The sequence below is a fragment of the Phlebotomus argentipes genome, unplaced genomic scaffold (assembly GCF_947086385.1).
Source record: "Phlebotomus argentipes unplaced genomic scaffold, Phlebotomus argentipes genome assembly contig_15, whole genome shotgun sequence".
Classification (NCBI taxonomy): domain Eukaryota; kingdom Metazoa; phylum Arthropoda; class Insecta; order Diptera; family Psychodidae; genus Phlebotomus; species Phlebotomus argentipes.
The window spans coordinates 7,578,571-7,603,052 of NW_026776181.1; the positions used below are offsets into that span (position 1 = coordinate 7,578,571).

Sequence of the window (24,482 nt, forward strand, 5' to 3'; positions counted from 1 at the left end):
GTGGAAGTGAGAGAGATACTGAATCAGTGCGCTGCTCTCCTTGTGGCGACCGAGAGCTTTTCCCTCGCCGCCACCCAGGTTGAGGTACAAATGACCAAGGAATGGGGCTGTTACCGAATCTTCCTATATATACACCCCATTTTCGCGTGCTGAATTTTAAAATTGTACGGAAAATACCTTCCGGGGAAGGGCGAGCTTTGGAAAGCTCTCCGGGGGGAATGATTGGCGCAAAAATTGGGTGAACTTTCCGCAACTTCCCACTCCAGTGTCGACAAAAACCTCTCATTACTGCCGATTACGCAATCAAGTGGCGGTATATGTCATTTTCGCTAAAATTAAACTCATTACTCCGGGGCAGTAAATCAATTTTTCGTGTGCGATTCAGCGAAATAACACACAATATAGGACCCCTCAGCCCTTCGTCCAATACGCATTTGGCAAATACAATGAGCATTTGGTGAGTGAGAGCGAGAGGAAAAAAGCTTTTAGAGTAATCGATAAATTTCGGTATATAGAGTCGCTTCTGAAGAACTAACAACACTAGCCAAGGCCCAGAACTCAATTATGGACCTTTAAGGCCTCCCAGCAACATTATTACACGTCTGAAGGCGCGCGGGGCGGTGGGCCGGGGCTGAAGTCTAAAAAGGCGCACCCATTGCCCATAGAACAATTCACCATCTCGCAATTCAACATGGGTACTTGGGTATATTGTGTACTCTAATGAAAGTCCATTAATCTACCTTACATTAAAGACGATTTTCTCCCATAAGCACACCTCCAAATGTGTTCTCTCGTTCCTTTTCGAAAATTGATATGAAAATATTAGCATTATTTCTCTCTCCCAACTCTGCACGCACCTCAATTGTTCCAATTGGGAAGCACAGGATGGACGGGTGATATACTGGCGGAGAGGAGTTTGGATTTTTCATGGCATATCGGCCCCTCGTCAGCATTTAAGCCTGTCCACCAGAATGGAAGATTTAAAGGTGTTGTTTTATTCACGATTTCCCACATCAAATGAATATTTTTGGGGACAAATTGACAACACTTTTCCATTACATTTTGTGTCTTCTGGGGGCCTTTCTTCATGACACATTTCCCTCTGTCTATTTTTAAAGTCAACTTTCACTCTCGATTGGACATATTTCCACTCTTCATCCGGGAACAGCTCCTGGATATCATCAGACGTAGTCTAAGTTTAGCTAACTACTTTTTGCAGCTCCAGCTTGCGCTGTTGTTGTGAATCCTTTCAGACCCTGTGTGATATTTCCGACATTGTTTGATTTCTCGTCGTATTCTGAGGTTTTACACTTCCTTCCTTTGTTGCTCATTGCATTACTTTCTGCCTTACTTTGTCAATTCTGCTATTGTTCGTACCTTCATTCCCTTACAGAAATGTATTTACTTCCATTTCCTTTCCTCTGATGCGCTTGTTTATCATGATGTCTGTAAAACCGTTTACGCCGTTTACGCATGTTCTAAAAATCTGTTGCTGAAACTTATTAGATCTTCTGAACTGGAGGTTCTCCGCAAAAAAACAACGCTTTAGTGCGCTAACACAAAAGTTTCGGCAAAAAACGAGGATAGATTGTAGGGAATGAATAAACGTAAAATAGATTTCCAGCTACATATACTAGATCGGGAAATAGTTAGCTTGTATAGTCAAGCAACTGCCTCGTGACATATTACGAAATTAGGTCATCTCATCCTTCTTAAGCTCTCCCACTTTTGTCTTTGGCATCAACTTATAAAACTTCTTGCGGATTCGCCATTCAGTTCTCATTACAACAAAGTCTCGGCAACACTAATTAGAGAGATGGATATGCGAGCCCGAAAGTCCTCAGTAAGCAATCTGATAATAAAGCGGCGATAAAGTGCAAAGGTGGGATTTTTTGCAATATTACGATATTCTGCAAAGTTGCAAAAATCCAAGAACGGACACAATTGCAGGCCGCAGAGTGTGTGTGTGGTCCGGCGAGTGTGGAGAGGAAAAATAGTGTGTGCAATAAAATAAGAAGTGGCGATGGTATGTCTATTGCTTTGGGAAAATTTGGACCAATCTCCGGACTCCGAGCTTAGTGTTGGGACTTCAATTGAAGTGACAGAAGTTGGGAGAGATGGTGTGGATGTGTAAATTTAAAACATCGCCGCTGTATGAGCGTCCAATTCGATATTTTATTTGGTGCTCTTTGGCGCTCTTCGAGAAGGTGTGCTTTTCGCCTTTGCTCATTACATTGCGCGCTCCGTGAGACACCAGAGTTGGTCTCTTTCGTGTTTTTTTCGGCCGCCTATCTAACACATAGGCAATAGGACCATTTATTTGCTCCCTCTCTCGCTCGCTCGCAGGCGGAGTGGCCGGGATGGAAGATTGAGCGCTAGAAGTGGCAGCAAAAAGGGGAAGTTAAACACTAATCGTGCGATATTTTGATGTCTATCGTGGCTCGGGGGAACGGTTGTCCATCCCTGGATCCTAGTTGCTCGCTCTGTGTGTCTGTATGAATGGATGCGAAGAGCAAGGAGGAAAAATTTCAAATAATACCGGAGAGTTGCTTGGTGTGGAAGGAGGCAAGTGGAAATACCAAGTGAGTCTCTCTTGGACTCTCTTGGTTCGCGGTGCGTATTCGGGATGGTGACTGAGTGCGAATGAGAGAGGGAATGCTTGGTCACACAACTACCATCCCAGCGCCACTACACAGTCTCCTCCATCGCACTCTATTTACGTGTAAAGAAGTGTATCTGAAAAAATACCATGCTTGTACACAGTATATGGGCAATAATAATGGAATGAAGAAGATGCGCACTACTCTGTATTATGCGCGCAGGTTCACCGATTTTGCTCTGCATAACACACTCAACTACTCTCAGTACAATTTTAGCAATCAGGCGGGTAGCAAGTATTTTGGCTGAATCTCGGACATTTTTCAACACACAACTCCTTCCTTCTCTCTCCACACCGAGCCAGGGCATTTTCCAAGAGACAAACAACAACCAAATAGTAAATAAGACACTGTTCGTTGTGATTCACTTTTTCACATTGGCGGAAAAATACTGCGGAAAATTGTGTGCACTCCTCATCACTGTAAACTCGTAGTGATCCTCGTGAAAATAAAAGAGTGGACAAGTGTGATGGTTTTCCAGCTTGGCAAATAAGTTCGTTTTATATTTTTCTGTGGAGTGGACTTGCTGCAGAAGTGGAGGAAAAATCCATCGAGTTTTTCCTGTAATACATACAAGTTAGTATGACTTTTATTGCCACAATGCGGTGTAGAGACGAATGAATAGTGCTTCTTAGTGCATTGATTTTCTCTCGTGAGATTTGCTCGCCAGAGAGAGCATAAAAATCGATGGTGAGAACTGCATAGCCACTCCAAAATCCTGTCCACCCCGCGAGGGTTGAGAACTATATTGATTTTCTAGTGCAGAGAAAGCAATGCATAGCCATTTAGTGTGCGCCGGCCTTCCCGCGAATTTCATGTGTGATCAGCCGACGCTCTGGTCAGACACCCTCTCACCGGGAAATCTCGCGGAGGGAATTTCCCAGCTGATTTCCGTGGGTGGTTTTTCATGTGTTCCAATCGCGACATCCTCGTGCTCACTCCGCGAGTGTGTTGTCGCTGTTTTTTCCCTCCCAAGCCACCCCTCGCGACCCTCGTGGGGTGATGGAGAGTATAAATTTTCTCCTCCGCACTTTGTGTGGCCCCCTCGGAAAAATCTCACCAGCGATTTACCTAATTTATCACTAGCAATTCTTTATTGTCGAGGGCGAGGCATTTTCCAGCAAAGGGAGTGTTAATTTAAAATCAATAATATAGTGTCAATTTTCCAACTGATCGATAGATCTCTATCCAGCCACTACAATTAACCAGTGACTACAGTACAAAGTGTACCCAATAAAAAACAATTGAACAAAGTTGAGGACAAATAAAAATTGCGAATTGAATCAATTTGCTCTAATAAAAGGCAATGGAATCAGTCTCTCTCTCTCCACTGGTCGTACAAGACAATTTGTGAATAAAAGATCACCCATGGTGTGCATTTAAGAGCGCTGCACTTGTCCTCCTTCGCAATCATACTCTCTAAACTAATTTAATAGGCGCACTTACGCCTCGCCAGAGAACGGATTTAACAGTTCTTGCTGTGATTTTGCGAACAAAAAACTCCCAAAAAAACAGTTCAAGGTGCAACTTTAGTAAGCTTGTAGCTTTGCACCAATTCTCAATATGCATAAAATTGTCTTCTGACGATATATTGATCGAAATATGACATTTTTAACTCTCATCGTACTTTCAAAATGCAGACACGAATCTTCGGCTCAGAATAGTTTGATTTTTCTAGTCAATTGCGCGTTTGAAGTCAGAAATTAAATGAAATTTTAAATATCTGTATTAAAAAGGACAATAATTGTATGTAGGAATCGTAAAATTTACGCATGAATTCCGAAACTTGCTTTTTCAGCAGTGTTAAGTAGAAGAGCTTGGAAAGCGATTAAATGAATTCCGAATGGCGTTTTTGCAATTAGTATGGACAGACCATAAAACGTTGTAGTTTTACGTTATTAGTGAGATTTCTCATTGGGAATTTTAACTTACAAACCAAAACTTCGAAGTTATCTGTAGAATTTTATTATAAAAAAAAACCAAAACTTGTAATTTGTCAGTAGTTCTGTGCAATTGATAAAATAATCAAGAGTCGAAATATGCTCATCTAAATCTCTTCTAGTGTTTCACTTACTGTATTATTATGAAATGACTTTGATTTTTATTCACATATGGTTAAATGTAATTCTTACATCAATTCTTTAATTGTGTAAGCTTGAATTTATAAAGAATAAAGAAGACACCAAACTGTGTTCTCGTGAACGCATCACGCTCCCCTACTTGCTCCTGGCCAACTGCAGGCTGAGAAGCACCTTGCATTGCAGAAAATCTCGAGAATCATGTTGGTGAAAAATTGATTTTTTTTTTATTCTCCTACCGTGAGCACTTTGTCTGTGATTTGTTTTCATTTGTGCCAAGTAATACCGCGAGATAAACGCCATCATTTTGATGCCGCGAAACGATCAACGACCAATTCATCTCTTGGCATTGTTTGATGATTTGATGGTTGTCGGCTAGACAAATTTTTCTAAATGATTCTCAATTGTGAATGGGAGAGAATATACACGGGTTTTTTCCCCGGGCGCGCACTTCATAATCCCAAAACATGATAATTGTATCATCTTTCATCAAACTATTTATAAAAGGTACTTTGTTGGGAGATAAATTTCACGTTAATGGAATCATTTTGCATGAAGAGTGAGGAGAGAAGGAGAAGTGAGCAAATTGGGCTCGATATTTGTAGGATTACTTGGGTGTATTAGTGTTTAGCATCAAGGTTAATTGCTATCCATCTCATGAGCACTTGACATTCTTTCTCATCGCATTTTCCTTCCTCATTGCGGTGGGGAAAATTGGGAAAAATGGGTACACATGACGGCTCTCTCAGTACATTTGCACAGTGAAATATTCGAAAATATAAAATTAACAGTTGTAAATCGAATTAGTGGAGTTTACTTCTAATACTGGTCTAGGTAATGACACTAAATATTTAATCACGCTTCTTGTGATTAAACAACGGAAATTAGTGGCCGAAACAGAAGCTCTCTGTGGCATTCAAATCCACTGTGCACAGTGATTGTCTCACTGTGTCTCTTCTTCATAAAGAGCGAGTCATATCACAGCAACTATTGCTTTAACAGCCATTGCGTTGAATTTGTTTTTCTATTTATTCAATTTGTCAATTGAATTCATACCGCTAAGTATTAATTAGTACACTTACAAAACGTGTTAATTGAAATTTTCGATGGAACAGGTTTGATATTTATAATCCTCATCGCACAGCATCGCCTTGTCTTTCTTTTTTCTTCTCTAACTCCAAAAAAGTGGTTCCCGAAACAAAGATTGTGTCTTGCACAACATCCCAAAGGATGAGGCTGAAAGTGTGCTGTCCTAAAAGTGCACACGATGGTGCCTCTTTTTGGAGAGTAGGTAGAAAAAGTGGGCAATAGTTGCGAAGAGGCAACAAAACGCACTGACACTTAACAATGTGACCAAAGAGAGAAACCATTAAATTTGTGCGTTTGTCGTTTTGCTCTCCTTGTCGCACTGCAAGGACCATAAAAGTTAAATGGAAAAAGCTGTACAGAGCATATAATTAAGGCGAGAAGGATTTTTGAGCAGCAATTTGGCCTAACATATTGAGTCCATCTGCATTTTTGAGTGAAACTTTCACCATTTGTGTCAAATTAGCGATTTATTGTCAAATCCATTGAGATGCTGAGACAGGAAGTTCAGCGTTGATCTTTTATTGCAATTTGAGTGCAATTAATTCAGTCAATAATACTTCAAAGTGCTTTGTAATTTTTATCATTATCTCAGTGCGCAATAGCCAATAAAAGTCCAATTAATTGCAAAACTTTGAGGGTATTTTCGCGAGAATCAAATGCAATTACAACGCATTTTCGTGGTGTAATAGAGACAAAAAGCGCCAAAGACAAGCAGTGTTCAAAAATACTTTCACGTTTCAATGGTGATTCCATATGAATTTTTGGCTGAGTCGGTGAAAAAAGGCCTATTTGGCATTAGGATGATGATTCGCATGTGTCATTAATTGTATGGTTTTACCAAATGTACTTGGGCAGATGTATTGACGAATTAATTTATGCAAATCTCACCAATTGTCAAACTAATTGTGAATTATTGTATATTGGATGGTTGAATAATTTTGCCTTTCGCAATTTCAGTCATGATTAGAGAGACTTTGAGACAATTTTAGTTATTTTCCAAACTTGTGTCGTTTCCCAATTTCCACCCAAAAGTACACGCTTCGCAAGAGAGGGGAGTAATTTATTGTTCAATGAAATAAAAATGTTTATGAACGTTGGAGACATTCAACGAATTTTTATGAGACGAAAATTCGGGGATTGGTTTTGCCTGACTATCGGCGCTCGAGGGCATCGAGCATAAGCATGTTGACTGAAGTAGCATATTATTTCCAGATTCCGTCCTTTATGCGCGCCAAGTGAAATCATGGTTGATGTATAGAGAGAAGGACACTAGCGACAGTAAAAGGTATTTGAGGAAGCAAAGAAGTCCCAGGAATGATTGAAGACTCGCGGAAATCATCTAATGACTGAATCAACTCAGCTGCACACAACGGATAATAGTAACAGCGGTGTGAAAATGGAGCCTCCGGTGTCGCCGGCTCCATCGGAGCAGCAGTACTCCCTCAAGTGGAACGATTTCCAGTCGTCAATTCTCTCGTCATTCCGCCACTTGAGAGATGAGGAGGACTTTGTGGACGTTACGTTGGCCTGTGATCAGAGATCTTTTACTGCACACAAAGTCGTCCTCAGCGCGTGCAGTCCTTACTTCAGGAAGCTCCTCAAAGCCAATCCCTGCGAGCATCCCATTGTCATCTTGCGCGATGTGAGAGCTGAGGACGTTGAGAGTTTACTGAGGTAAGTGCCATAGAAGTTAGTGCAGGATTTCCCAAATGATTCATCATCCATTCGTGGATCATGTGTTGAATGGAGTCCATCCAATAAAATTGAAGTAATTAAGAGAGCGCATTGATCTCCGGTGCAGGTTTATGTACAACGGAGAGGTTCATATTGGGCATGAGCAGCTGAGTGACTTCCTGAAAACGGCTCAGCTGTTGCAAGTGCGAGGGTTGGCGGACGTGAGTGGTCCTGGGATGGGTCATACAATGTCCTCGTCCTCGCGACTCAGTCATGCCGCCCTTAATGCACAAATTGCCACACCGACAGTACAAGAACTGAAGCCGTCTCCGGTAAGAAAAAAAGTAATGTGGCCAAGTATTCTTCAGAGAATTCTGTACACATATCGCAGTACTTTCTCGGGTGATTCACCGGCACTCTTCCCTTGCAGACCTCGGGTTCCCTCTTGCCATGGGATATGCCCGACGATCGGTCCAGTCACTTGGTCAACACCCCACCGCCACAGAAGCGTATCAAAAGTGTGGATCTCTACAGGGCGCAGCATGGGCTCAGTCCGGACAGAAATCCAGACGCGAGCCAAATGCGCGAGAAGGATCGCGAGAAGAGTGATCGGGAGGATGATCGCAGTCGAAAGTCGTCTCTGGAGCGCGACAGGAGTCTCGAGTTGAGGGATTCTCTGCTGGGGCAGGCTCTCGAGGGCGGTCCCACCCTTATTGTGCCATCTCAGGTGATGAGAAGTGCTGGTGAATTGCCTGTGTTGAATTGTCGAAATGCTGAATGTGGGATCTTTATCAATGTAGAAACACTCTGATCTTGGGTCACTGCAGCAACAGAGCAACGGCGAGGACTCCAATAGCAGCGAAGCGGCCTCCGACAGGGAGGACAGCGGCATGGACGGTGCCATGGACGGCCTCAATGGCTCAATAGAACACTCACGAACGCCTTCATTCCCCAGTGCATTTCTGGGCCTGCAGGGACTCCCACTCATGCCCGGACCCTCTGGAATGCACGGAGACAATTTCGGTAAGACAATCTCTATCTATTGCCTCGTTGCTGCATTATTTTACTTCTTCATTTGCCCTCTGTTTGCTATTTTGCACACTTCAATATATGTAGTGAATTTATTTATTTTCTCAGTGAAATTAAACTTATTTGAGTCTAGATAGATTGTTTAGAGAAGTGTTTCGGCTAAACAATCACACTATCGCCACATGAACTCTGCATCATTTGAAGAAAAAAAAAGAAGGAATTTGATGTGAAAATACCCCGTTTGTATTGATTGTAAATTGTGCAATGATTTGCGAAATTCGATGAGAATTGGTGTGAAAATTAATGTTGATAATGCCAAGTCGTTTCATGTGACGTGATGAGTGTCGAAGAGCAAATATTATGGAGATTTTTATCACCCGGAAGTCTCTCAGCCGGGAAAAAACGATTTTAGTGGAATTATTTCGCAATGCCACCCTCGCATCACACCCACTTCTCTGATATTTGATCACTCCACCCTCCGTGTGTCCTTCCCTATGTATGCAAAAAGAATAAGGCGGCGAAATCTGAGGCGATATCCCGCCATTGATTTGGCAGTAAGTTGGAGGGTCAATCCATTTGGCGATGGGTGCAATGGAGAGGGAATTGCTAAGGCGAAATATCCTCCACGTATTGAGATATTAATACCCTGGGTGAAGAAAAGCGAGTATATTGACTCACGTCAGCACTTTTTTACGCCTTACTGGATGGTGTTTGTGTACTGAGGGCAATAATACTAGAAAAATTTCCCTCCAGATACACTTTTGCTTTTAATGTGTGCTCGTAGGCGAAATAAAAGTGTGGTGTCTCTGCGACTGACTACATCCTTCGGGCCGTGTCCCTCCTGAATGGCTTCAGTGTCGTCCATTTGGGTCGACTTTATTACATCGAATAAGTTCACTTCGTCGAATTTAATTGGGTATAACTTTTATTGTTATACGTCTTGTTATTAAAAAGACGCACTGGTGAGAGACTAGTGAGGGTATTTGGGGGAAGAGCGAACGTGGAGACAAGACAGTAAATCTCTGCATAGTGAAACTTCCTCTTCATCCAAACAACTCCGAAATTATTTAGGATCTTCTCATGAATTGAGAACAATAATATTTGATTTTATGTGTAGTGATCCATTTGTACAGTTTTACTTTATGTAACTCTCGCCCTCGTACATAGGAGACCGGCTCCTTTTATCTCATGTCCACCCCCATCTCGAGGATCCTTTGCACCTATCTCAATGCTCTGGACTCAATATTGCGAATTCCATTTCGTACTATTTGGGCCACGCATGTGTGACTGTTGGGTGGCGCCAGAGTTGAAATTGTAGACTTATTTGGGAGTTAGAGCATTTTATTCCTGCGAAATACTATGAAATTACGTTTCTTTAATTTTCTAACCCAAATTAGTCAAAATATTCTAACACAGTCTTCTATTTAGTGAATTTTGTGAATATCAAAAAGTTTCGTCTTTAATCTATCGTAATGCAACTTCGTGAGGAGTTCTTGCGAGGGTGAGTTTTCTTTCCTTATCTCCCATGTCCGTCCTGGTAGAAGTTTCATTTTCTACTGTGAATGTACACACAAAAGGATTTCATTTCCTCAGCACACACTCACGTTCTTCCTCCAAAGCATCCCCATGGAATTCCTCTTCCGTGAATCTCAAATCGATGATGGAGTATTTGACACTGGAAATATTGCGAATTAGAGAGTTCTACATTCGCACATCTTCTTAATTTTCACACTGTAAATTTCGTCAGTTCTAAAATATATGGGAAGTTTTGTCAACAATAAATAATATTGTCGAGAATTGCGTATAAATTACGCTTGATGACTTGAGAAAAGATAATAAATCACGGTGTGAGAAAAAGAGCGCGCGGAAAAATGCAACATTTGGCAGCGACTTTTTCAGGGGTGGGAGGAAAAGATTGGCTTACTCACAGATTTTCGCAGGTTTTTTTCGCCTGGACAGGTTCCTGAAGGGCATGAATTTACGATTTTCGAGAGGGGTTTATCATCCCCTCAGCCCAGTTTTCTGTCTATTTGCGATTCCGTCGCAAAACGATGGTGAAAATTCTATATTTAAGAATGTCAGTCTTTGAAGTGCTGCATTTTCCAGTTGGAGTGATTAGTCGCTTTGGTTGGGCGCTTTGTTTTGCCGTGCGCTCGCCCAACCACCCCCTGGAACGAATGTCTCCATTCGCTGGAAGTAATTTCCCATTCCGTCTCGCGGGCGGCAGGATTGGCATGAAGAAACTGTTGGCAAAATACATTTCCTTCCATCTCCTTGTGGCCGCGTGTGTATGTTTGTGAGTAACCATGAGGATTTGTTTGCCATGCCACAAATACCCGACGGAGGGTGGGTGATGACAGGGCGACGGTATAAATTTAATTAATTTATGTACATGTGAGTTAATGTGAAAGAACCATGCGGATATGTGCATTAGAAAGGAAATCATTTGAAGGAGCGTGTGATATATTTTCTCTCTGTCTCTCGTATTTCACCTTTTCCATTCCGATGGAAACCCTTTGCCACCATCCCGGCAAATAGCCGTATTTATGCTCCAGAGGACCTCACGAGATGTGTGTGCGGGAGGGAAGAGACAAATTTTATACACATGTGAATACAAACTTATAATGTATGATTAAATTATTAACACTCGGATAATATTTTATTAAAACGACTACGATGAATGATCCAGATACATGACGATATCAAGCGAATTTATCCGCATTTAGAGTTTCACATTTCTATATCGGCGTGTAGCATTTCGCTGGTTGGATGATAAAAATTGATTGCCAATACGTGTATGGCACTTTAATTAATACGAATCACATTCATCTCAGTGATTCTCTCGATTTCCCCCTTTCGTGTTGGGTTTAAATATATCTTCTCTAATGCGAAAATTGGACACTCATGCTAATTTCTATCCATTTCATCTCATTATTTCACTGGATGCTTTTCTCTGATGCCCCCTAAATTTGCTAATTGCCAAGTTCTGGTAACATTTTTTTTGTGCCAATCTGGTGTTATCTGAATAGGGAAGAGTGTCACGGTACCGAACTGTCTTCAAATCGGTATACAATTTGTTAATCAGTGATTTAATGGTACTTCGAAATCTGAATTCAATTAAAAAAATCATTGAGACACACTGCTTTTTAAATTAACATGGAAATTTGAGCTAATTATTATCCAGAAGTAAATGTAGTTTGCAATGGGCGGAGCATTGAAATGGGTGTGTCTATAATTTTAACATAGAAAGTATTTAATTGCAGTCGAATGAAAATTTGTGTCTGTCTATTTTCAGCAATCTGAATTAAATACAAGTTCTCATTCCTACTATTTTTCCGTATTCCCAAATAAATTGGTCCGGAACTATTTCACTTTTCCCTATATATCTCTGTAAAGTATGTATGTAGGTATTTTTGAAATGAAATAAGTGGGCTTTTTATTTCACTAAAACTCAATAGTTGACGCCATTGAAATGGAGATGATGATTTACAGACTGAATAAAGCGTCCTTTCTATTTGCGACTATTGGAAAAATATTTTTCCTCTTCGAGAGGATGTCAATGGCAAAGGGTTCACGAGTAATGTACATGTTGTATATTTTTTCTGTCCTTCGTCTCCCTATCAGATGGATGGACATTGGCATTGTTTTCCCTGTCAATTTTTTCCATCCATGGCGCGCACGGAATATCCTTCTCCGGGGCAAAATAATACGGCAATATAATGTTAAGAGTTTTGTAATATGTTTCGATATATAAAATTGTGTCTGTGTGGCGATTTTGGAGGTGGGATCCAGTGGGGGTGGAGAAGGGGGAGGGTGGGACATAAAATATTCCATATATATTGTTTGGGATTTTCTCTATAAAATTTCTCGTGTGTGCGATTGCTGGCAATTGTGATTTCGGCGGAGGACACCATCCCCTATGATGGCTGAGGCGAGTTCGGGAGGTGAAAATCGAACGGAATACACACGGGGGGAGGGTGGGATGGGTTGTGGGTGGGTTTAGTTGATAGCCCGAGCATCTCCTTTTCGGTGGGGTCCGCACACACATCCATTCGTATTGATTTATTGCTTTTGAGTTTCAGTTTCTAGTTCGCAATTTCTATTTGTCCATATGCGAAGATGCCCAGTTATTTATCTCCCCCACAGCATATATTATGTATGGTGTACATAAGACAGTATGGAGTTGTATAATGAAACTTGCGCACGTTTTCTGCCTTTCCTACCCATATGTGGAATGGACACAATGTGTTGTATCCTTCGTTTGCCGTTCTTCCTTTCGCCTTTTGTATTGCTCACTGATTTTTCCTGGGCAGATCTTGGGCGGAGGGGCGGCTTTGCTGGGCGGGGAGGGGAGGGGGAGGTGGGATTTTCTCAGGGATGGATATTTTCTCAGAAGATGTACGTGTGTGTGTGTGTTTGGCTTGTTTTTCAGCTCTGAAGGAATGGGGAGTTGGCTGTGCGAGGACATTTGAGGGCGGCAAAACACAAAATCAGGGACTTTTCCCTATAAAATACTGATAACTCATACGAGAATCCAGTTGTGACCTCGTGCAGAGTAATTAAGTGAAGAGTAAAGCTCGATCGATTTACTGGCCGAGTTTCTTTTCTGTGACTCGAGAGAAAAGAAATCATTTTCTCAAGTATTTTTCAATTTATTCCTCCGGAGCATTCTCGCCCCAAAAGTGTCTAATGCCCACACATTTTCTCAACCCGTCTATCTAAACATTGCTTCCTTTCTCTTGGCACTACTTACAAGCTGTACATAGAATGGACATGTACGATTTATTACATGACTTGAAAATATATTGTATTCCCTATATAAATGTAGAGAAATGCAAGATTTACTGCCCTAAAACTCGGTTGTCATGACACACCATTTTAGCCACAAGATTTGGGTGGGTCCCTCCCGGCCATACATCTTCCCTGGCCGGCAGAGGAAATAAACTACTCAAGGAGGGACTGATAAAAAATTAATTGATAAAACATCGAGACATATTTAGTGGGGGAGAAAGTTTTAGACATTAATTTCTACTCCAAGATTGCACTTTCGTGTTGCGTTTCTGATTAGAGTTTTCATTCTGACGATGAAAAAGACTACTTTTCTGTATCAAATTGACCCTTTCTAAAACTTGACATAAGTTATTGACTATTGATTGACCATTTGTCATTGAAAAATGTGTGAAAAGGTTCATTCAGCTTTCTGAATATCAAACAATTTTTTTGACTACCACAAGTTGCACTAGTTTAACTAATTCTGTCAGTTAGAAAACAATTAGAATTGTATAAAAAATCATTGATTTTGAACAGTTTTTGCAAATTTGTCTCAGTGAAGCTTTATTTTGCATTTTCCCAGGCGAAAAGAAGTCAAAATTGCCGTCAATAAAAAAGGGGGTATGAAATAAGTTGAGCAGAAAATGTTTCTTGAGGGAAATTGAGGGTGTTTTTCCACTATTTGCGTGTGCACGAAATACTTTTCATGCCATCTCCTCATCCAGCAAGTAATGTTTGCTCATTAATTTTCAATCGAGTCTTTCTCTCTTTCTGCCTTTGCGCGGAAATCTCTTGTGTCTCTTGTTTTTGTTCTTTTGCATCTTGAGAAACTGCATGGAAAAAAAGTGTTGTGATTGTGTTTTGGCGAGTCGCCCAGTTTGGGGTGTGACAATTCTTAGCCGCCTCTGTTCTATTGCAGGGGCGGCTGAGGAGGATTCAGCGATGGAGACGATCAGGGGCCCCGTGTGCCCCCAATGTGGGAAAATGTACTCGAATGCCAGCAATTTGCGGCAGCATTTGAGGAATGTCCATGCAACGGTCGAGAAGAGTTTGTGGCACTCGTGCCCGGAGTGTGGGAAGAGACTGAAGACCAAGCACTATCTGATTAATCATCAGCTCCAGGCGCACGGCATCCACCAAAGGGCGGGCCCAGCGTCGTACAATGGGAGCAATCAGCTGAGATATCGCAAATGAGGGGTGGGATTGGGGCACTTGTGATTATCATTTTAATTGCTCACCACGCCAGATTTATGCTTTGGTATTATAATTTCATCGAACTTTGTAGATAAGTTTTGAGTTGCTGTGCTGTTTGATTTGCCACTGTTAGTAGAGTTCTTTCTGTTCAGAGATGTTTCTAGTATTATATGCATTTAGTAACTAACACGACCGTGATCTGAATGATGCATTTAACGTTCTCAAGAGCCAAAAATGATGATGATGAGAGTTGTTGAGAGAACTGGTGACTTTGAACTGATGAATCAAAATTAAATGTTGCTCGTGCAAAAGCACGAGCTGTTGAGACCAATCGGACTGTTGAATCGGAAAGACTCTGAGAAAATTGCAGAGAGTGTCCAAATATCTTCCATCTTGCGATGAGATCAGTTCGGGCGTTGATGCTATAAATGAGATCAGGGTCGGACATTGACGGCTACCATCTAACGCTCTGCAATCCTAATGCCCGGTTGCAGATGTCCACCAGCAAGGTGTGCCAGTGGAGATCAAAAGGGAGGCGGAGGAGGAACGCTGCCCGTCGCGCGACTCCACGGCCTCATATGGGTCGGGGGTGTCCGCACAAAAGCCCGATATGTCCGGCCCGGCCGTGTCTCAGCAGCCACCGTTCCTGCCCCAGGAAGTGCCGCCAGGCGATGCGTACAATGTGCCGTGTCCACTGTGCCAGGTGCCTCTGGAGCCGCGCCTCTTCCGCCAGCACCTGGACCACCACTACCCGCGAGATAGTCCCGTGTGCCCCGTGATCCAGTGCAGCCGGCGCTTCGCCCATCCCAACTCTGTGCGCAACCACATGCGCCTGAAGCACGCCATGCAGTGGCTGAAGATGAAGGCGATGCGCTCCTCGGGCGGGGGCCCATTCCTCACCATGCCCGACTTCAAATAGTGCGCGCCCCTCGCGGTCCGGCCCGCTCAGTATTAGCGACACCAAAGCCCTCGCAGGCACTCTAGGTGCACCGCCCAGGCGGCTCTCAGCCGCCAACAGTCCATCACCTGAACAAGTAACGAAGTGTTGAGTCTCGATGATGAAACAGGTTCCTATAAAGACACTCTAGAGCTAAGGTGAATTTCTGTAGATATCCATTGTACATCATGTGGAATTATTTTACTACCACTGATAATGTGTGCATAAATAATTAGATGGGGGAATCACTCAATTGCAATTCTATCCCGAGATAGAGAAGCTTTCCACTATGTAATAGAGACACCATGTAAATTCTCTCGATGAAATATAGTGATAGACAAGAGGCAGAACCGAATTGTTTAATCTTAGCGCCACTTTGCGAGCAGAAGAGCCCACTCAGTCACTAACTTCGCCTCTATCTCTCTGTCTCTTTGCAGTATCTCGCCGATCGCTGGAGATGCGAGTGCGCGCCACTGATCCCAGACCCTGTCCCAAGTGTGGCAAGATCTACAGATCTGCCCACACGCTGCGCACCCACTTGGAGGACAAACACACCGTCTGTCCAGGCTACAGGTGTGTCCTGTGTGGCACTGTGGCCAAGTCCAGAAACTCCCTCCACTCTCACATGTCGCGTCAGCATCGCGGCATCTCCACCAAGGATCTCCCTGTCCTGCCCATGCCCAGTCCCTTCGATCCCGAGCTGGCCAGTCGCCTTCTCGCCAAGGCGGGTGTCAAAGTGTCCCCGGCTGAATTGCGAGCCAGAGCCTCTCCCACCAGCGGCACTCGGAGGAACGACATGAAGCTGGAGCTGCGCAATCCTGGCGATGACAGCAATATGGGTGACATGGACAATGATCCAGAAGATCTCACAGTGGGCAGTGCAGCTCACAATAACAACAACAGCAATACAAATCGTTACTTAGATGGTGAGTAGAGACAGGAAAGCCTAATTTCTAAGTATTTTACAAACAATTGATGTCTTTCTTGGTGCTGCTGCAGCATTCAACCATCCGAACACGACAATAACAAGAGTGCGACATGGAGCTCTTACACCGAAAAGCAATGAATCCATCTCGAAGGACTCCCACGGGGGGCAGCTGGGAAGCAGTGCTGCCACGGGATCAGCTATCCTGGATACCTACTTGCAGTTCATCACGGAGAACACTTTTGGTAAGACGCTGATGAGTGCTGGCCGTGGACGTGATGATGAGGCAGACTCTTGCAGGGATGGGAATAAATCAGGAGCAAGCAGCGGCCGCTCTGCACGCGGCCAAGATGGCCCAACTGGGCGCCATGGGACACGGATTGGACAAATTGCCGCCGGGTTTCCTGCCGTCTCAATTGGATCTGCACAAGATCAACAACCAGGCCAACAGCATGGACATCATTGGTAAGATTCAGCACAACTCCAGCGTGACAATTGAGCCGTCTGGCAAGAGAGAAGGTGAGCGATCACTTGAGATTAAGCGGGATGACGAGGAGCCAATGGATTTGGGGGCGGAGAGCACAAACACGCCGGCAGCCAATTTGTCCAATGACGGGGACAACAGCTCGGGCGAGGAGGGAAGCTACTCAGATGATGAGGGTGTGGGGAATTCGTAGACTTGCCAAGCTTGCCCAGCGCATCAGCCCAGATTGATATTTGAAGAGATGATCAGAGGGAAATATAAAAGTTATACGTGCGAGAGTGACTTCGCGTGAAGATCACGACTCTCAACATTACTTGAGGAAGCCTTAAGTTGTATACCAATTTTTATGAAAAAAAAGAAAGAAACATTATTATACATTGTAATTGATATTCTAATGCTAAGGATATTTGGTTGATGAAGAATATTATGGGAGAAGCATTGAGAAGAGAGCAAGAAGCCAGAAAAAAACGTACGCATAATCGATAAAAATATTTAGTATACGGACTTAAATATACGATTTTGAGGACGAGAGAAACTGATGGAGATAAAAATCTTGTAGCTGAACAGAAACAGAGAAATTATTAGTGTATTTTACCAATGTGCTATTCATGTTGTTTGTTATTGGAGAAAAAAAAGGTGTAATGGAGGAAAAAATCTTTGATGAAGTCGTAAAAATATTGCAAGTGGATGAGAAAAATTTGAAATCCATTCTTTTCTGGATATTTTCTTTTCTTTTCAATTTCGAGAAATGAAGACTAGAAGCAAGCAAAAGAATTAATTTAATATTTATTTGTTGATAAATTGACGAATGATAAAGGAAATTTTTAATTGTAGAATTACCGTGCCATTTAATACGATTTTTTACGTTTTTTTTTTCCTTGCATATTATTGGGGAATCTTCTTGCCACAGCAAGTAAAATGATGATTGATGGAGGGTGTAAATGTAAATAGGAGTGTAGTTCGAAGTAGAGATGAGGAAAGGTACCACAAAATGACGAGAAATGCAAATTTTTATATCACGCCTGTTGCAATATCCCCCTGGAAATGATATACCTCAGCAAACTCAGTTTTTTACACTGTATTTTATAAAGAAGAAATAGAAATGAGATGAAGTAAAAACCGATGAAATACCACAAAACTTATTATACATGTCATATAGGAAATAGTTGTAGACATTAACATAATTAAAGTTTATAGAAGAGGAATATTTAAAGTGAGATATATTCTTAACAGATTAAATCCAATTTTCTACCTCAGAACAGAAGATATTCTATTATTTTTGCATAGAGTTATAGTTGTTTTTTCTTAATTTTATTCTTACATCACCGGTCAATAGTGATTTTTTTTTCAAATCTCAGTGATACAAAATAGAGCAGAATTGAAAATCTCCTTTATATAGAAACGATAGTACTTCCAATGTTGATTAAGTGCTTCCCGTTTGTTGAATTTTTTTCCGTCTCGGTGAATTTATAAGTTGTTTTTAGAGAAACCGAAAAGTAAACCAGCTTCCATTTACAAGTTAAACTCTAATTTACAATCTCATTCAAGTACAACCTTCTAAACATTCTCAGCAGCAGACTTTCTTTTTTCTAATGAATACGGAAAATAAGTAACACGAAAAGGAGACTCAGGGAACAGAATGACAACCAAATATGAGACTTTTCTCAAGTCCATGGAATTCTTGAACGGGTAACACAGAAATCTTTCCATCCAAGTCGTGCATTTTCCCATGTGAACCGTCAAAGAAGTACTAAAGGGTGGAATTTTCGGGATTGCCTATCTCTAGTGGGGGAATTTGTAGTGGAGGAAATACTCCGCCCACTTGAATGCTCCGCCCATTCACAAATGTAGACAACTTCAGGGCGAAGATGTGACAATCTCCTGCTAAAGCAAGGCTCAAATCCCATTTTTTCTTGAGGAGGAGAGAACAATGCACAATATTTCATATAGCAATACAGATCTTAGGGTGTAAAGACTTTCATGTACAAATCGCTTAAAGCTCCTTAGATGGCTCCTTCTGTTGCTCTTACGTTTAAAACTCATAATTATTACCTCACTAATGGTTAAATATCACGGGTATTTTCATGACAAAATGCAGATTAAGAGTTAAGTGTAGAAATGACTTACAGCAAGAATGTGACTTGTATTGATTTATACCTCAATTTTTGTTTGGGACTAGAAGACAGCAAGCAAGAGAGATAAAATAATTACTATCTAAATAGTGAAGAAGATGAGTAAAAAATTCTTATAGAATAGTCGATATCTTTAAAAATGATGAGAGAAGGTGACGAGGCCACGAGTGAAGAATGTATAGAAGAAATTGTGTTTTATTGTCAATATATGTTTGTAAAACTATTTGAGGAGTGCAGAAGAGAGTAGAGGAAATCTCTGCAGTTGGTTAGAGAGGGAGAGAGGAAGAGAGAGAGAGAGAGGAGATATTGAGAGTAATAAAGTAAGTTTTATTATCACGTAGAAATATACCCTTAAAGATAGTGGAAGATGAAGTGTAGGAATATATATAGTCCTAGTTTAAATCATTAGAATGGTAAATAGTTTATTATTTGAATTTATCATGAGAAAACCATTGTTGTGAACTTTATTGGAGAGCGAACGGGAAACTTTATGATAAACATGCACTATAGAAAACTGATGAGAAATAGTTTAGATGCGATCTTGAATTCCAGAAAATCGTACTTAATATTTTTGTATTGGGTTTGGTTGTTTTTTCACAATTATTTTGCAAATCTTTTGGAAAGATGTTACTAAAAAAAAAGAGCATAAACTGTGTGATGAATTGTTTAGCTTTCTTTGGGATTTTTGTGTAGACATTTTTTATTTGGAAAGAGAAAAAAAAAGTGAATGAAGAACTAGAGAAAATTAACAAAATTATAGTTGGATGGAGATTTTTTAGTGTTGTAATATCCAGTTTAACTGAAATTTCTACGCGAGCTTACTAAAAAATGTTTCTTTTTTATTATCATTTATACTTCACATTTGTTTTGTTTATTTGACTTCTTTTGGGCAAATTCAACTGTGAAAAGCAATTTGCGCACATTAACAGAGAATTTACCACTGTTAAAGGGTTAAATAAAAGAGAAGAATAAATACAAATAGTACGGGTGCCTTTGAATGAATTTTAATAGTGAAAAAAAGAAGATGAAATTGAATAATAAAACGTAATATTAGCCAGCTTGGCTCAAAGTTCCTATATAGTAATTTGATGATGAAAATGAAGATGAATAGAGAATGGAAATCACATTTTTGTATGCGAAAATCCATCCATTTTTTCGGAAGTATAAAGATGAGAATATAAGTAAAAAATATAAAACAGTCCGTCATTGAGCAAGTTTCCTTATGATTTCGCCACATTTTGACCTTTTTCTTTTTAATTGTTCAAGAGATAGCAAAGTTAGTAGAATTCATTGTGGAAGGAATAATTGACAAGAGAATGCAAATAACTGATATGTGTAAAATTAAAACATAGCTGATATATTTAATGTATAAAATAGTGCAAATAATAAAGTGTATATGCTGCCATAAGTAAAGATATTAAGCAAGTTTGCAAGAGAAATTTAAGCGATGCCTCATCACATTAAATTTCATGTACCATTCTTTCAGTTCTTTTGCCCTGTGTGGAGATTTTACAAAAAAGAAAACATGTCGAGAGATTTTTGGCAAAATAAAGCTTCAGTTGGTGCAATAACCACGAGAATAGCAAGTAATATTTAAGGGAGGAGGAAGAACATCTAGGAAGCATATTTTATCTGGATATTCCCAATCAATACATAATTTTTATTACGATATTTTACGAGAGGAATTATATAAAATGTGTTAACTACAATTATAAGCGTAGTGTACTCTATTTTATTTAATAAATATTGTCTTGCCATACTTATACATAAGAAAGAGGAAGTTTTCACTCTAGAATGCTGCCATTCTCCGTCAGTGTCTTCTCATCCATCAGTCCCAGTTTGAGGAGACACACCAGAGCCGCTCCTTGTTCAGCGAACTTCTTGTTCTTCTCCCAAAAGGAGCTCGTGTATCGCTTTCCCTGGTACGATATCACGCTCCTGAAGAGTTTCTCCTCCCTGGAGGTTTCATAAGTGGGCAAGTTAAGGCCATTCCTGTTGGCATGGAGATGAAGAATGCTCTTAGGCAAGTCATTCGTCTCCTTGTAGTTTCCCCGAACGAAGGCCACGTTTCTCTCAGCAATGTCAGGATCGAGCTTCACTTTCTTCGTCTCAGGCCCTTCTTGAATTATCGTCGAGGCCTCTCTCCGACTGAACATGCCCTTCTGCTGGTACTCCAACTGCTTTCGCCGACAATACTCCCCGAGGTCCCATATTTGGCAAATTTGCTCAAGGGTTTGACTCTCTAGGAAGATTTTCCCTCGAGGAGTCTCTTGCAGCTCCCTCAGCATGTTCTGGACACAGTATTTCGTATTGTGAGCGGAATTGTCAAAGTCCACGCACAATTTCAGGTACTCAGTGATCACTTCGTCCAGTGGCAGCATGCAATCCTTCCGGAAGATTGATACATTCCACTCTGCAGCCCTCGCAATCATCACACTCTGAGCTCCGCACTCTTCCCTGAACTTCAGAATATCGTTGTGCCGACAAATCTCCCTGGAGCCACCATTGGCGATCACCGGAATGGATATTTCCTTCGCCACAGCTCTTATCACGTCAGGATGCACAGGATGCTGCGGTCTCTCGTCCCTCGTACGTCCGTGAATGGCAATTGCAGCAATTCCTAAGGCCTCGAACTCCTTTACCAGCTTCACAGTGTCTTCCAACTTTGGGAAGATGCGGATTTTACACGTCACGGGCACCCTGACGTTGTCTATGAGTGTTCTGAGGATGCTCTTTGCCCTCTCTGGATCACTGAGAAGAGCAGCTCCCATTCCACCTTTGATGGAGAACTCCTTGGGGCAGCCCATGTTGATGTCAATTGCCGCCACGTCTTTCTCAATCATCTTGGCCACTCTGAGTGCCCTTTTGGGACAAGCCGTGCCCATTTGGAGCACCAAGCGCTCCTTCTCCAGCGGACTCGTCCGGAAAACTACACTTCCATCGCTGGGATCAACGAAATCCACGGTGTTGAGGACATCTGCGGAAAAAGGTACTCAGATAAATACACTGTGGGCTGGACATGTTGACTTGCACCTCCACTCACCATTTACCATCCGCATGGATCTGAGAATCTTGAAGTCAACTAGCTCCTCAGTATAAACAATGTCCGCGCCGTATCGCAATGCCAGAAGCCTCATTGGCAGGGTTCCTATCCTTACCATCGGTGCCAGGATGATTTTATTAACGTACGAGAGCCTCTGACCTGAGACCGGAACACTTTCATTGATCATCTTGGCCAAAAAACCACTTCTCACGTGTGTCCGGATTCGCGAAAGCACAAATGGTTATGCTCCGTTCATCGGGCAACCCGAGTTGGCGTCAAAGTGTCAAAAGTCGTCCGGAAAGAAATAACAGTGTGGGAGGAGATTTGCAAAATTATGTTGTATTTGTATTTTGGGGCAATTTCTGTGTTTCTGGATGAAATGGATGTGTTCTAGAGGCCATGGCGCCTATTCTGCATATACTGTTGGTGGGATTTCACCACAAGAAGGGGTGTCAAGTGGAGTTTTCTCATCCACCCCTCATCGAGGGGAGTTCCGGAACGAATGAGTGCCCCTCTGGGTGGAAGTATTTGCCCACGCTCGCCCTTCCCGACGGATCGCACAATTTCACCGATGACACGGTGTACTTCAACCTTCCCAGTCTCACGGACCCCAACGAGAGCATCTACGGCGTGTCCTGCTATGGGCAAATTCCAGCCGAAGTATGACTAATCGCGATGTGTGTCTGTCCTGAGATAACGCCTCTTTCTTCTCTCTTACAGCGCCTGAAGATAAGAACTGCCGATGTGACGAGAAGCACCGTCCAGAAGGCCGTGTGCGCCCTGATGTCCTACCCAATCTACGGATATGTGGAGGTAAAGCTCACCTTGATTGCTACATGCTTCTTCGACCAGGGCGATTTCTCATCCACGGACATCCTGGTCAACATCTACGAACAGCTGAATGCTTGCCTGACGCATGAGAACCTAATGAGCGGATCGCCTGAGCGATACTTTGGCGTGGGTCTCAATTTGCGCGAGATTGTCCTCAAGTGGCGACACAAAATCCTGCTCATCTTCAAGTTGATGCTTCTGCAGCGAAAAGTTGTCGTCTTTGGCTCACCCGTGAGGCCAATTTGCAATCTTATAGTCGCCGTGGCCGCTCTGCATCCTGGACAATTGACAAAAGGCTTCCGCCAAGTGGCGTGCATTAAGACTTCCAGGCCAATGTCGCCACTTCCCGAATATCCGCCGGAATCTGGAGAGGAAGAGAAGGTGGTGCCGAGTGAAGCATCAACGAGTGTGGAGGGAGATTCTGCTGAGGAGCCCAAAGAAGCTGAAGAGGAAAAGGAGGAGGAAACTAGTCAAACAATATCTCGCGATGGAAGCGCTGATGCTCTGGTGACGATTCTCACGTCGCTCAGCTCTTTTGATCCCGCTCGCTGGGGCGCTCCTCTGCAGCTGTTCACAAAAGGCCACCTGGTCATGCCGTATCTCTCGCTGCCCTACATGGACCTACTGTCCGATCCTGCTGTGTGTGGATTCACCATCGGCGCCTCCAATATCCTGTTCCAGCAGAAGCGTCAACTGGCAGATGTTCTGATCGATGCTGAAACCGCGACAATCGACGTGGCGAGTCCGGAACTGCGCAAGCAGCTGGTTCTCACGACTGAAGATTTGAGATTTGCTGACTACGTCATCAGGAACGTGTTGAGTCCCAAGGAAGCGGCTGAAGGGAGTGAGCAGTGGGTGAAGGGTCAATTTCAAGGATACATTCTGGCTCTCTTGAGAGCCTCTCTGCTGCCTGATGGGTGCAAAGAGTTGGACCACTTCAATGGCGCATTCATGAGTGCATGGAAGAAGACACCGAATTGGCAGGAGTGGAACAACAGATGCACTCTCCTGGGCCAGGATCCCACCTTGGCTTCCATACCCAATATGCACCCATTCGCGGGCAGTTTGTCAGTGACGGACATGAAGCTGAAGCTCGCTCACACGATCCAGAGCACGGAGGGCGGCAGGAAGCTCAATCAGGCGGTGAATACCACCTCCAAGGCTGTCGGAGGGGCACTTTTGCAGGCCAAAGGGGCGTTTAGCACCTGGTGGTCGACAATAACGACTCCTCCGCCGCAGCCCACAGTGACTGCGAAGACGGCCACTGTGCCAGAGAAGCTGCCCGAGGAAGCGCAATGTGATAAAAGTGACGAGAATGACCCTCAGCCCGGCGCCAAGGTGGACATTGCCAAGGAGGCGGAGTTAATTGACTACTCTCGTGACATCGGGGAGATTTTCACCATTTAGTCCAGGATCTCTGCACAAATCTCTGGTATGTACTTCATTACTTTCTCATTTCTTCTCCAATTCCGCGGAAGGCGACTTAGAGGTCATCCTGTCCGGGAGAGATTGTACATTTAATTTACCATGTTTATGCGCGTCTCAATGTGATTGCTTAGATAAAAAAAGGATTATCTTCACTGACAAAAGCGTGAGCCATTCCTCTTAGCCAGTAGACGTGGAGTGAATAAATTATATT

The 24,482-nt window shown here is 42.5% G+C and overlaps 3 protein-coding genes across 8 annotated transcripts in view; 2 read left to right on the top strand and 1 right to left on the bottom strand.

The window, feature by feature from the left end:
* Positions 1 to 20,555, top strand: part of LOC132262181 (protein abrupt) — a 40,908-nt gene extending 20,353 nt beyond the window's left edge. For 3 of the 6 annotated variants that reach the window (XM_059761347.1, XM_059761350.1, XM_059761348.1), the window contains 7 exons: positions 7,037 to 7,498; positions 7,626 to 7,842; positions 7,929 to 8,225; positions 8,299 to 8,521; positions 15,866 to 16,354; positions 16,428 to 16,598; positions 16,654 to 20,555. In XM_059761347.1, coding sequence (XP_059617330.1) covers positions 7,167 to 7,498; positions 7,626 to 7,842; positions 7,929 to 8,225; positions 8,299 to 8,521; positions 15,866 to 16,354; positions 16,428 to 16,598; positions 16,654 to 17,030 — 2,106 coding nt within the window. In that variant the 5' untranslated portion in view covers positions 7,037 to 7,166 and the 3' untranslated portion in view covers positions 17,031 to 20,555. Of the gene's footprint in view, positions 1 to 2,686; positions 3,234 to 7,036; positions 7,499 to 7,625; positions 7,843 to 7,928; positions 8,226 to 8,298; positions 8,522 to 14,216; positions 14,492 to 15,865; positions 16,355 to 16,427; positions 16,599 to 16,653 lie in introns of those variants that run through there. The other 3 variants (XM_059761346.1, XM_059761351.1, XM_059761352.1) reach the window with 3 other exon arrangements.
* Positions 20,556 to 20,673: 118 nt separating this feature from the next.
* LOC132262185 (tRNA-dihydrouridine(20) synthase [NAD(P)+]-like) lies at positions 20,674 to 22,279 on the bottom strand. Its single transcript, XM_059761361.1, has 2 exons — positions 22,013 to 22,279; positions 20,674 to 21,946 (listed from the first exon to the last, which is right to left on the bottom strand). The coding sequence occupies exons 1-2, from the start codon at positions 22,197 to 22,199 to the stop codon at positions 20,754 to 20,756; spliced, it is 1,380 nt and encodes a 459-aa protein (XP_059617344.1). The 5' UTR covers positions 22,200 to 22,279; the 3' UTR covers positions 20,674 to 20,753.
* A 21-nt stretch (positions 22,280 to 22,300) lies between these two features.
* Positions 22,301 to 24,470, top strand: LOC132262182 (late secretory pathway protein AVL9 homolog). The gene is made up of 2 exons (XM_059761353.1): positions 22,301 to 22,672; positions 22,733 to 24,470. The coding sequence occupies exons 1-2, from the start codon at positions 22,412 to 22,414 to the stop codon at positions 24,248 to 24,250; spliced, it is 1,779 nt and encodes a 592-aa protein (XP_059617336.1). The 5' UTR covers positions 22,301 to 22,411; the 3' UTR covers positions 24,251 to 24,470.
* Positions 24,471 to 24,482: the final 12 nt, after the last annotated feature.

Coding starts and splice junctions, on each gene's coding strand:
- LOC132262185 (XM_059761361.1), bottom strand. CDS start 22,199: ATGATCAATGAAAGTGTTCCGGTCTCAGGTCAGAGGCTCTCGTACGTT. Junction 21,947..22,012: donor ATCCATGCGGATGGTAAATG/GTGAGTGGAGGT, acceptor CTTTTTCCGCAG/ATGTCCTCAACACCGTGGAT.
- LOC132262182 (XM_059761353.1), top strand. CDS start 22,412: ATGGCGCCTATTCTGCATATACTGTTGGTGGGATTTCACCACAAGAAG. Junction 22,673..22,732: donor ATGGGCAAATTCCAGCCGAA/GTATGACTAATC, acceptor TCTCTCTTACAG/CGCCTGAAGATAAGAACTGC.